The sequence below is a fragment of the Solanum tuberosum genome, unplaced genomic scaffold (assembly GCF_000226075.1).
Source record: "Solanum tuberosum cultivar DM 1-3 516 R44 unplaced genomic scaffold, SolTub_3.0 scf00675, whole genome shotgun sequence".
Taxonomy (NCBI): domain Eukaryota; kingdom Viridiplantae; phylum Streptophyta; class Magnoliopsida; order Solanales; family Solanaceae; genus Solanum; species Solanum tuberosum.
In genome coordinates, this window is record NW_006239600.1 from 165,571 (window position 1) to 177,866 (window position 12,296).

Below are 12,296 nucleotides of genomic sequence, written 5' to 3' on the forward strand. Positions count from 1 at the left end.
TTTTGTATGATATTTATTCTCTCACGTTTGAAAATACCAACAACAATTCCTATTTTCAGAATCAATATATCTTTTAAAATACCCATAACTTTTGAATATTGTTATTCTAGATAAGCAAATAACAAAAAAGTTAAACGTGAATTTCTGACGAAATCCATCAAAAAATTGGCTTCTTTGAGACATTTTGACAGAATTTTCATTGAAAATTTCATATTTCTGACAACATTTCTTCAAGCACACCAATTACTTCTCTCCTTCTCTCTCCGTATAAATAGATTTAAGGGTAAAGCTACCTACACACCATTCTCGTCCGACGCTGCTTTTGAAATTATCTAGAGATGTTGTTATCTCAAATTTTAGTCTCCACTTTGTTATAAGCTTTTTTTCTTCTTCTTATAACACTAAACAATTGTCATTATTAACGGTAGTTTCTTTGTGAAATTATCTCTTTACAATAATAACCTAATGCAAATATCTATCTATGTATTTATTATTTATAACAACCAAAAAGCAATTAGTAAAATATATTGTATTAGAAACATAACTTTAGCACTAATTGAAACATAAGAAAAACTATTGTGAACCTGGAATATGAGAAATTTAAAATGTACACACTTTCTATTCTCTCATTTTTTTAAATTATCTTTTATGCAATAAAAAGTTGAAAAACAAAAATTTGGGGTAGTCTTTTTTTTTTTAATCGAAAGTAAACAAAGCCACTATCATATATATAGAAAGACAAACTAATGTGCTGATTTTCTATCGAGCAAAGGCCACAAACATAAATAATTTATTTTTTGGCTAATATGAAAAGACGTGCTAAAAAATATAGTTATTCTTCTCATAGACTTCAGTCATATAGCTTATAAACTCTATCAAGAAGTTTATTTATACCAAAAAAGAAAAGAAAAGAACAAGATAATAAAACTATTGAAAATCAAAGTTACAAAATCTATTCTAACAAACAAACGGAAGAAAGGTAGAAAAACATTAAAAAAAAAAAGAAAAAAAGAGTTCAATTGGCAGAAATTAAAACTATTTTTTTCCCTCCTTTTGTAAATAAAATATTGCATAATGAATTTGTTTGTAGACTAAGCAATTTCCACATCTTCTCTTTTTGTCTGACTTGAAGAATTTAGTGAAAATCTGCAACTTTCAATTGCTTCTTCAATTGTTAAAAACACTGACTCTTTCCCAATCACATCAATAAATCTTGTCACAATTAATTTTTCCATCACCCCTAATCTTGGATTAACCAATATAATCTATACAAAAAAAAAAAAGCATGTTAGAAAGTTTGTGAATTTCCAACACTATATAATCTCCTTTCAGAACTTTTACTTGTTACGTTTTGCTACACGAGATAGTCAGTTGTTTAATTGATGTTTGAAAATTATACGAAAATATTGTAAGTTGTAATCCTTTTCATGTTAAAAAATACTTCTTCAAAATCTTGGTAAAAGTAGATGTAATTTGACTCTCGAGAAGCAAACGTAAAAGGAGTAAATAATAATGAGAAAGTGTATGATTATTCATACCTTGATGGATTTTGCTGCTAGTGATCTACGAGTTTCAAATAAAGTTTCAACACCAGTTATGTCAATTGATGTAACACCTACAATATTGTCATTAAAATTTTCTTTGATTTAGTAACATATTGAAAAATAAATAAATAAAATAAAATTCTGAAAGACCTTTTATTAAGTTTCTCTTTTAAATAACTATACCTTTTATTTGTTAAGTAGTCATAACTCAAATAAATAATTTTAAGCTCATAAATCATACCTCCAAAATCAAGTATCAAGTATTCAATCTCATTTCTTTTGGAATTTTCAAGAGATTGCTCATCTCTAACCCATCTGAGAATCCTGCTCAATATATCCATCAAAAATAGCATCTTACCATTAGAAAAATAATTAAAACTTTGGAAATTCATAAAGATGTTCAAAGTCGGATCTCTCTATAATGATCATATGTTATAATAATATTTTATCATAACGGTCAAGTTTTTTTTTATATCAAGTTTTTCATATTATGTTATAGCATCGACATAATATATATAGAGACACTCAAACTTGCAACTGACAAGTAAACACATCAACTTTAGGGATGCATATCTAGCTACCATATATATGTGTGGGAATAACCACTGAGCATTTTCCGGTGGGAAATTTCAATGGGAAAATAATGACTTTTAGTAGTGACCGCTGACGTGATACATAAATTTTAGAGGTGTCTAGACGATTATTTTATAAGTTGGAGTGTTCAACAGACATGATGAAAACGAACTTAGGTGTCTAGATCTGCATCATCAAAGACGGAAGGTTTAGTTTTCAGTTGATGCCAAGTTAAGATGCCTATGATCTATATAGTATATGCCTCTATATTATAAATGGTGAATAGCAATTTGCCCTATAACGACGTTATTACAGAGAGATTTCTTACCTTTCTCTAACATAATTGCTATTAGGGAAGTAAATTGGAGAACCAAGCTTCAAAATCAACATTCCTGGAGTTTGTTTAGAACCAGGATATTGTTCTACGTCACGAAATGCAGTATTTGTAATGGTTCCAAGTTTGCAAGTAGGTGGCCTAGCAACATATAGAAGTGCCCTTACCAAGGCAAGTCCAACCTACAAAAAAAGTAATCATATATCGAGTAAGCGTAAGTTTTTACCATGTTTAATATGATAAAAGTCATTTTCACTAAATATATATTCCTAAAAAATAGTTTGATGGACAAGAAAAAGAACTAAATAGTGTTTTGAAGAATGTGGAACTATAGAAACATTTTGTAAAATTTAAAGCTCACGATAATGACTACTTTTCAATCAGAAGGACTAAAACACGGTTATTTATGAATTTTACCTAGTAATTTCTTTCCATTTGATGAGAAGTGTTTTTCTTATGGTCAATCACTAGAAAATGACTTTTGTTGTATCAATCAGATCCCAAGTAATAACAATAAGAAGAAGATACTTAATGTAGTTTCACGACTGGGGTCTGAACAAAATTCTGAATAATAATAATAATATTTTTTTGCTTACGTACCGACATCATGAGTCCCATGTCCATGCTAATGAAGGCAACACCAAAGAAAGCAGCCATACAAATCAAGAAATCAAATTTGTCAGTCTTGTAGAGGTGATATGCCTTCTCATAGTCAATTAACCCAAGCATTGCTGACATGATGATAGCAGCCAAGGCAACAAGTGGTGTGTAGCCAAAAAGTGGAGCCAAAAACAATAAAGTTAGCAACATGCACAATGACATAACTACATTTGACATTTGGCTCCTGCATCCAGCATTGTGGTTCACTGCTGTTTTTGAAAATGGCCCTAATAAAAAAATATGAAAAAATCATTAGTAGATGTTTACGGTATACTATCAGTGTATAAAAAAGTTAAAGAAACTACTTACTAACTAGGGACATATATGTTAGTCGTAAGTGATAGTTTTGGTTCATTAGAACACAATAACTTTGACTTAAACCTTGTATTAGTGTTGAAATATTTATTTTAATATGTATAAATGATCTATCGAGAAGTTAGTAAACAAAAAGATGTGATCCAGATTCCATAAACTAAAAATTCTGACTCAACCTCTGTGAGATGCTAACTCTCACTCGCTTCTTAGTAGGAAGTGTAATTTATTTGTCGCGAGAGACAGATCCAAGATTTAAACTTTATGAGTTCCAAATAAAATTTTTGAATAGATGAGTTCAGAATTTAATATTTGATTTATAACAAAGAAATTAATTACCTGTACTTAAGTAGCAAGAAGTTAAAGAGCCAACAATATTCATGAGTCCAATGGCTACCATCTCTTTGTTGCCATCAATTTGTTCATTATCCATCATAGAGAAACTCCTTCCAATAGCTATTCCTTCCTATAAAATATCCCATTGCAAAAAACAAAAATAATAATTGAATAACATCAACAACATACTCGATGTAATATTCTCACACGTAAATCTAGAAAGGATAATGTATAACGTATATGCATACTAATGTTGTTTTCGATAGAGCAATTTGGAAAGAGAAAATCAAAAGTGCATAAAAAGCGAGAATAATTAAAATGTACTTACTGCTAGTGAAACCATAGCTGTAACGATCCCAGCTTTTAAAACAACAGATATATATTCTGGACTAAAATTTATAAGATTAAGAGAGGGTGGATTAATTCCTTTACTCAATTTTCCCACCTGCATTGAGTTTTAAAAAAAAATTAAAATTAAAATCAAATATAAGATAACATATGGTAAAGAAGTTCTAAATTTTAAACTCGAAATGACTCATGTCAATATGTCATGCTATTATTTTATAAGTCATTTCACATGAAAAATCGTCTAGCTAGGGAACTCTTCATCAGACAATTTCTCATATGATTATTTTTCGCGATCATATTTAATAAAAATATCCAAAATGAATTTTTTTTTTTTTTAAAAAGAGAGGGCAATTTAACTTACAATAGCTATGCCATGTTTTTCAGCATTGAATAAATAAGCAAAAAGGCAGCCAACTACAACAACAATTATTGGAGCAATGGCTGAAACCCAAAATAGATTTGGTTTCTTTTTTCTCTGCAAAAAAAATATTTTTTTTGGTTAATTTAAAATTATTTTTTATACTGTCAGTATATATAAATTAAAATATCGTATAAAAAAACTTACCACATATCTAGATAATTGTAAGAAAGTAAGGAAGATTACTCCAACAACTGCACACTGCCATGTCCACTGTTTATATATAAATAGAAAATAGAAAAAAAAATCAAGTCAGTATCAAAGCAAAAAAAAATTAAAATAAATAAATCACATTGGTAAAAAAAAAAAAATAGAATCTTTTTGTGTGTGAAATTTGGCTTAATACATTTTTAATTTTTCCTTATATATTGAACATGGTCTGATTTACGCAAATATCCTCTTTTAGGTCATCATTTAAATTTATTTATTCTTATTTAGAAAGTTATGCAAATATAGTCTTTGTAATTGACAAAATATTAGACTGTCTTTTAACGTCTAAACTATTTTATAATGTGATCTAAAGTTCTTTTCGTAAGATTTTTAATTTGCTCAAAAGAAATCTTTAGACCGTCATGACCTAAAAGGTCCATAAATTACAAGGCAAGTAAAAAGAGAGTCATTTACTAAACAGCCGAACACAAAAAGAAATAACGGACCAAAATTTCGATCCTACATAGAATTAATTTAGTTAAATACTCTATGAAATTTGTCTTTGTGTGACGTATAGTTTATGGACACGAACCATAAAAGCAAACACTAATGTTTGTATTAGGGTGGACTGTCTAATCACACACCTTGAAGTGCGATTATTCCTCGAACCCTACGTGAACGTAGAATATTTTGTGCACCAAACTATTTTTTACTCTATAAAATTAACTAACCTCTTTTCTGTTTTCAAAAACAGCACGTAAAACATGAACAACATCAGTATGGCTAGTGAAATGCTTCAAGCCAAGCATGCCCTTCAATTGTTGTAGGCAAATAACAAGTGCTGTCCCTCCCATAAATCCAGTAATTGTTGAATGTGATAGAAAATCAACCAAAAATCCAAGCCTACATCACACACACACACCAAAAAAAAAAAAAAAAAAACTAATTAGATGATAGATGTAAATAATTTTTCCATTCGATGGTTGATACTCGTTCTGAGATTTCAAATAATTTGAATTCACGCCCCAAAAGGCTCATTAGAGGAGTATATGTTCCCTATCAAGATTTATGATCTCTACTGAAGGCTCAAGACCTCTGGTTAAGGATGGATAATAGGACAACCGTAAAATTGAAGTGTGTAGTTGGAAATGCGAATATAAGTTAGGGGGCATTTGACCATTTTCTCTATTATTTTTGGTTGATTCAACACGCAATCATTGACATATTCGAAGAGTCCAATCAACATAATTTTAATATACAATTTTTTTTTCTATTTGTCAGTATATAAAAGTTAAACGACTGGTTTGGTGTGTATAATTACCTGAATACCCCCAAAGCTGTTTGTAGCAAACCAGATATAAGGGTGGCTGTGTAGAACAAACCAACATACAATTGCATATTGTCTTCAGGCTTAACTTTTTGTTGAATTGATTCAGCCATAATCAATGAACAAGTTGCCACTGTTCCAACAGCAAGATGTTTTGAACTCCCAAAAATTGCATAAATTAGAGGAGGAACAAAACTTGAATCTGCAAAAAAAATCATTTATATAAATTAAGTAACCAATTAATCAATAATTTGTATTAAAAATCTATAAATATTTTACTGTGAACCAAGTTATTATTGTATAATAACGTTAAATCAATGTAGGTACCCCATATACTTTAAATTCTCGATCAATCTCTACTGGATGAAAAACTATTTATTTTTCTTCTTCAATTCATATATACCTCTATCTAATAAAATTGATGAGTAATCGATAATAAGTAGTACGTAATGTGCTATAAAAAGTTTAAGTTACACAAATAATGTACAAAATATTACTCCCTCCGTTCAAAAAAGATTGTCGAGGGTCAAATTAACTAATATTATATTCCGTGTGAATTCAGACATAGAATCTGTTTAAAATAAATATACATATTTAGAATAAATATAAAAAGTACTAATATAAGTCAAACTAGTCAACAATTCAAAATATTACAAAATCTTAAAAAATATATATGCTTTTGACCGTTTAAATAGTAACTAAGACCATTTTTTTTTTTTTTTGGTAAGGAGGGAGTAGTAATAATTAATAAACATGAACGAGTATATACTGTCAGTGTATGTAACTTACAGAGTCCGATAATTGGAGGAAGTTCAGCAAGTTTTGCATAGCTTATTCCTTGTGGGATTGCAAGACTAGCAATTGTAATTCCAGCAAGAAGATCAAACTTAAATAGCCCAAAATTGTATTTTGGTAACCATTGACAAATTGGTACAAAATATTGAATTCCCTTTAAAATTCTTTTTGATAATTTTTCATTCTTGAATTCATAAAATGGATCATCTGGAAATAGTGTTTCTTTCAAATTTGCTTTAAGAACTGTCCCAAAGCTACGTGGTGGTGCAAAGTTCACTCCATGTAAAGACTTTGGAGAACCCATTATAAGTGGCTATTTCTGCAAAGAAAAAAAAATTAATTTTTTTTTAGGGGGAATTTGATTAGCATGAGGAGTTTATGCATGTATTTATAGAAGAATAAAAGGATTGTTATAGTAGGTAATATGTGTACACTGTTGTCTGTTGACTTGACACACTCCTTAAGAAACAATAAATAATAGGGCTTAATATTACTATATTATCCTTTGACTTTATTAAATTTAATGTTCTGAGAAATGTGTTAGATGATAAAAAGTATTTAATAGCAAGGTTAAAATTGACACAAATGGTAAATTATCACTTGATTTTCTAAATTGGACAAATATTATTGAACAACTGTTTTTAGTATAATGGACAACTATTGTTAAACGAAGAGTGTATTTGTTAATCTCAATTTTTATAACTGGCTATTTTTGCAAAAGAAAGAAAGAAGAAATTTGTTTAGCATGTAATATGACTAGCTAGTTACATGTAGAAGCGGAATGGAGTATATAATAAATTAATTCATCCAATGACAATTAACTGATATCGGAAATATTTTAACAGTTTTTAATAATGTGTATATTTATTGCCGCTAAATGTTATTTTTGTTGTAGTGCATCGATGTGCTTTTTTTCATGAATAAGGAAAAGATATAAATGAGGTACGGGGGTCGGTCATTTGGTGCATAAAATAAGGTGAGATAATTCAGAATTACGTTTGAAAGTAAATTTATACTTTATTTAGCGAAAGATATAGCTAAATTCAGGATAAAATTTATAATTCAAACTTTGTGTTATTTCATCCCAACGCAAAGATGAATGTTATTGTTATAGATTTAAAAAATTGTTAAAAAACAATAAAAATATAACATAAAAAAGTCAGTTCCGACAAAAAAAAATTAACTTTTGTTGTTGTTTTTGTATGATCTTTATTTTCTCATATTTGAAAATACCAACAACAATTCCTATTTTTTAGAATCATTATATCTTTTAAAATATCAATAACTTTTGAATATTGTCATACTAAATAAATAAATAACAAAAAAGTTACACGTGAAAATCCATAAAAAAAAATTGACTTTGTTGGAGACATTTGCGACAGAATTTCCATAAAAAAAATTCATATTTCTGACAATATTCCCACAAGAATAGCCCTCGAAAATTTGCGTGTTTCAGTAATGCAAAAAAAAAAAACTTTTAAAATATCAATAACTTTTGAATATTTTTATAATACATAAGCAAATAACAAAAAAGTTACACGCGAATTCTCGATGAAATCCATCAAGAAATTGGCTCCTCAGAGACATTTCCGACAGAATTTTCATCGAAAATTTCATATTTCTGACAACATTCCAAGAAGAACATTCCTCAAAAATTTGCGTGTTTAAAATAAAGAGTATTATTGTAATCATAATTCATTTGCAGAAAATAATGATATGAATAAATACCAGGATTAATGTTGGCTCTTTGTACTTGTGTAGCAGATGTTGGAGATTAAAAGAAGATATATGATTAATTATAAATTAACATGAATAATAAGATAATTAAGGATAGAATTTGAGAATGTCCCAGTGTTCTGGGACACTCTATATAATACGTAACTAATTATAAATTGAAGATAACAATTGATTAATTCACAAGTGAAACATTGCTAATTAAAGAGGAATTACTGGTCAAGATAAGGGGGAAAATGCTATAAATCGGGATAAACAATCATTTAGTTCTATCACTAATTATAAGTCAAATAAAGATTAAATGTTAATAGATAAAGATAAACCAACGACAATGGATTATAAGAATCTAAGAATTGCTTTAACATAATTAATCACAATAATTTAACTAATGTAAAAGAATTTTTATACTATCAAGTCATTTAGAATATAATAAGTAAATTTTAAGAATAGCAAAGATAAAAATCATATTAGCAAACTATAGCTACAGTTTTGCCTTTTGCGCTCCATAGCCAAATTATGTTGGGAAAAATAACAAATATACCTGCGAACTATCGTAAATGGTATGCAGATACCCTCCATCATATTTTTGGGACATTGGTGCCCCTGCCGTTTAAAAACTAGAGCATATATATATACCCTATATACTAATGGACATACACGTGTCATAATCTTATCCACAGATCCGACATCTATTAAATATCGGATCGACGGATAAGATTGTGCCACGTGTCCGTATTTAGTCTTCCGTTAGAGTGAAGGGCATATATGCTCTAGTTTTTGGACGGCAGGAGCACCAATGTCCCGAAAGTATGACAGAGGGTATCTGCATACCATGTACAATAGTTTGAAGGTATATTTGTCCTTTTTCCCAATTATGTTTGCCATGGAGCATCTGATTTGTATAAATCACGGCGATTTATATAAATCGGGAGTCTTTGTCTATGAAAATTGTGTTTGTACATGTATATGTTCTCTGTGTTAGGCTAGATTGGCGAGCAAGATTAGGAGAGAGGTGAGAAAGGCAAGCGAGAGAGGGCAGAGAGTGGAGAGAGGTGAATTGTATATGTATATCGGTTAGATAATTATATATATGTAACATATATATGTATCAATGATTGTGTTTGTATATCTGCATAAAATTTGAATTCATATACAATTGAATCGAGTTAAATTAAACATTTGTATTTGTATATCAAATCTCTCTTTCTCTTTATACAAACACAAATTATACATTGTATTTGTATAAAAATTAAGAGAGAATAAGAGAGTTTAAGAAGAGAGAACAATTTTGTATTTTCATAATTGTACAATGAGTTGATTGATTACAAGTTGAGTGATTGAAATCTACCACTATTCACTAATCTAACAGAAATCAGTAGTTATAATTGTCTTACTGTTCATCTAATAGAATTAACTACTTTCTCGAATCCTAAATCTAAATCTAAGGGTGTGTTTGGTATAAAGTTTTCCAATTTTTCCATGTTTGGCTTGACTTAAATGTTTTTCAAATCAACTCATTTCCTCAAATTTAAGAAAAAGTCATTCCCTTCAAAAATTAAGGAAAATATTTTTCAAAACTCTACTTCATCCTTCAATATTTTTTTCTTACCCTACCTCGTACGCCATACCCGACCCTCCCCATCCAAAAAATATCAAAATTTTAAATTTTCTTATTTAAATTTCAAAAATATTTTTATTCCTACCTCCAAACGACCCCCCCCCCCGGCACCTCCACCCAGTCATATTATTTTTTTTAAAAATCTTTGGAAAATGGTTCAAATTTAAATTATTTTCATTTCTTACTACACCTCTCAACCCCACCCCCGGCCTGCCAACCCCTACCCAGGCCACCCGTCAAAAAAATTATTTTTTAAATATTTTTTGGAAATTATTTTAAATTTTAAAAATAAAAATATTTTTACGCCACCCTCTACCCCCTAGGTCACCTCGTAATTTTACTTTTTTAAAAAAAGTAGTGTTTGGAAAAAAATTCAAATTTTAAAAAAATTCCTTTTTACCCCCCCCCCCCAATCCAGGCCACCCCATCAAAAAAAATTGAAAATTTTTAAATTTACATGAATTCATGACAACCTCCAACCCAAATATATAAAATTAAAATTAAAAATACTAAATCGAAAGACAATTGAAAATTCATCGCCAACATTATAACCACACAAATAAAATTGCTTAAATATATAGTTGGAGAGGAAAATTAAAATGAAAAGTACCTTCAAATGATGGTGTGAACAAATAAGCATCACTTGCCACAAAAATAGAAAAAACTTAAAAATTGTAGATTAGACAATTCTTCTCAAACATTTTTCACTATAAATAGGTAACTAATAATAGCATTTTGTAGATGAATTAGTTACTGAATTTAATACTCTCTTGACTTTATATTAGTTGTTCACACTTCATCCTCATTTACACCTTTAGTTTTACTTATTTACCTTCTGATTATTTTTTATTTTAAAAAATTACACTTTTAAAAATTATTAATTGTTAAGATAAAATAAAAAAATTAGTTTCATCTTGATTTTGTAAATTGAAAAATAATTTAAGACAACTATTTTTATAAGACAAACAAGTAATATGAAACGGAAGGAAAACTCCACGCTAATGTCTTTTTATTTACCTCATTCATTTATAATATTATTATTTATTGATATATATTAAACTTTATGGTACAAAATATAATAGAAATAGGATCGATAAGCTAAGGATAATATGATGGTTTAATTTTTAATGGGTGTTTTTGTAATTTAATTTTGCACTTGGAGTAAATATAATGATGATAATCTTATTTTTATCTTTTACCCAACTCCTTCTATAAATACTTTCATTTCATACTTAAGTTTTCTGCTCTACTTGTGCATGCTTACATTTTTACTTTTATCCTAATACGAATTTAAGAAAGTAAAAAAGATAATTTAAATCTTAAAATCTTACTTAAAATAAGATTATTTACCTTCTAAAATAGTGGTTTGGATGATGTTTTGGGCTGAATTGAGGTCCATGTAATGAGCTAAAGGCCTAGCCCAATTAATAGGTAGATTGGGCCTAAATCAAATGGGTCAATTATGATGAAAATTTGGACCTAATTTTGTATTTTAAAGATTAAACTACATAATTAGACATACTTAACTACTATATATACATATGTTACCTATAGTTTAAAAATATTACTCATAATACCACTTTTTAATAATTATACCATATATTTAAAAATTAAATCAGATACACAAATCCCTTAAATATGGTATTGAATAATTATCCTAAAATTTAAATCCCCTTAACAATTCAACCTCCTTCAGTCTCCTCCCCCAACAATATCTCTCCCCCCACCCCCACCCAGCCCTTACCGGATTCCACCCTCAATCCGGAAATGACAAACTTTGCGTTTTCATATAACCGCATTATGAATGTAATGTTGTGCACTATCTTCTTGCTTAGAGTGTGATTATATCTTTGGTATAACATTTTAGAAGGCAAAAAGGCAACCACCCTTCTAAACAAGAATTTTCTGTACTTCTTCTTTGTTCTCTACTTTTTAGGCATTTCTTCTTCTCTGCAATTCTTCCAATTACTTGTTTCAGTTCAATTTACATTAAATACTTCCTCCTTACTCCGACGAGTCGTTGAACGCCGATGAAGCCATGTGCAGCCATTAATGATTCAAGTTGATGAAGAAGAGATGAAGAGGTTAATCCAAATTAATAAATCGTGTATCTCGGCTTGAATACATGTATCTCGTCATTAATGATT

General features: G+C 29.0%; 1 protein-coding gene across 1 annotated transcript; it reads right to left on the reverse strand.

Moving 5' to 3' along the window:
* Positions 1-1,075: 1,075 nt before the first annotated feature.
* On the reverse strand, positions 1,076-8,600 carry LOC102585372 (probable sulfate transporter 3.5). Its single transcript, XM_006366811.1, has 13 exons — positions 8,526-8,600; positions 6,792-7,116; positions 5,997-6,204; positions 5,407-5,578; positions 4,673-4,738; positions 4,469-4,582; positions 4,088-4,204; positions 3,763-3,889; positions 3,052-3,338; positions 2,446-2,633; positions 1,786-1,868; positions 1,539-1,615; positions 1,076-1,265 (listed from the first exon to the last, which is right to left on the reverse strand). The coding sequence occupies exons 2-13, from the start codon at positions 7,099-7,101 to the stop codon at positions 1,092-1,094; spliced, it is 1,923 nt and encodes a 640-aa protein (XP_006366873.1). The 5' UTR covers positions 7,102-7,116; positions 8,526-8,600; the 3' UTR covers positions 1,076-1,091.
* Positions 8,601-12,296: the final 3,696 nt, after the last annotated feature.